Source organism: Bombus impatiens, unplaced genomic scaffold (assembly GCF_000188095.3).
Source record: "Bombus impatiens unplaced genomic scaffold, BIMP_2.2 scf_5433, whole genome shotgun sequence".
Lineage (NCBI taxonomy): Eukaryota > Metazoa > Arthropoda > Insecta > Hymenoptera > Apidae > Bombus > Bombus impatiens.
This window is the reverse complement of record NT_181852.1, coordinates 1-722: the sequence shown is the minus strand read 5'-3', so window position 1 is coordinate 722 and position 722 is coordinate 1. Positions and strand designations below refer to the sequence as shown.

At 32.1% G+C, this 722-nt stretch overlaps 1 protein-coding gene across 1 annotated transcript; it reads left to right on the top strand.

The window, feature by feature from the left end:
• The first annotated feature begins 11 nt into the window (after positions 1-11).
• LOC112214034 lies at positions 12-587 on the top strand. Its single transcript, XM_024372257.2, has 2 exons — positions 12-227; positions 284-587. The coding sequence occupies exons 1-2, from the start codon at positions 64-66 to the stop codon at positions 396-398; spliced, it is 279 nt and encodes a 92-aa protein (XP_024228025.2). The 5' UTR covers positions 12-63; the 3' UTR covers positions 399-587.
• Positions 588-722: the final 135 nt, after the last annotated feature.

The window sequence follows — 722 nt, the reverse complement described above, 5'->3', positions numbered from 1 at the left end:
GTCACAGCGACAGGCTACTTCAACTCGAATGAATGGTCTTTCAAAAGAGATAACATTGCCGACATGATAAACAAGGTGAAAACCTTTGAAGATGGAAATCTTGTTAAACTGGACTTGCAGGATATGGATTGGAAGAAATATTTAGCAAATTACTTGGCGGGAATTAAGATATTTGTTCTGAAGGAAGATTCTCAATCTATAAATACAGCAGCGCAACGGTTATCGATGTACGTATAGAAATATTTGATAAAATGACTCGATATGATATTTTCTTTTATTTTAGATTCTACTGGATACGTCAGATAACTAAAGGATTCGGTATAATCATTTTATTTCTGATAATATCGGTAACAATATTGCTATGCACCGACTACTTCAATGTTATGTTTCCCGCTTGAATCAAGAACAACGTATATGGAACATTATGGAAAAGGGCCTTGGAATAGGAACATGTCGCTACATATAAAGGGTATCCGGCAGAGTTATATATTATATACTATATAGTATATATGTGATATGCTCTTCGAATAAAAACTGTGGATAAATGAAGTTATTTGTCGATATTGTGAATAATATATATATAATGCTATTGTATAATATTACAAATTATTAACATATATTAAATACACTAGATAATTCAGAACACTTTATTGCGTGTTTGCTAGCTACGACCGTGTCACGTAAAATTGATACTTCGATTTTAAGAGAAAAGAAGGCTGAGT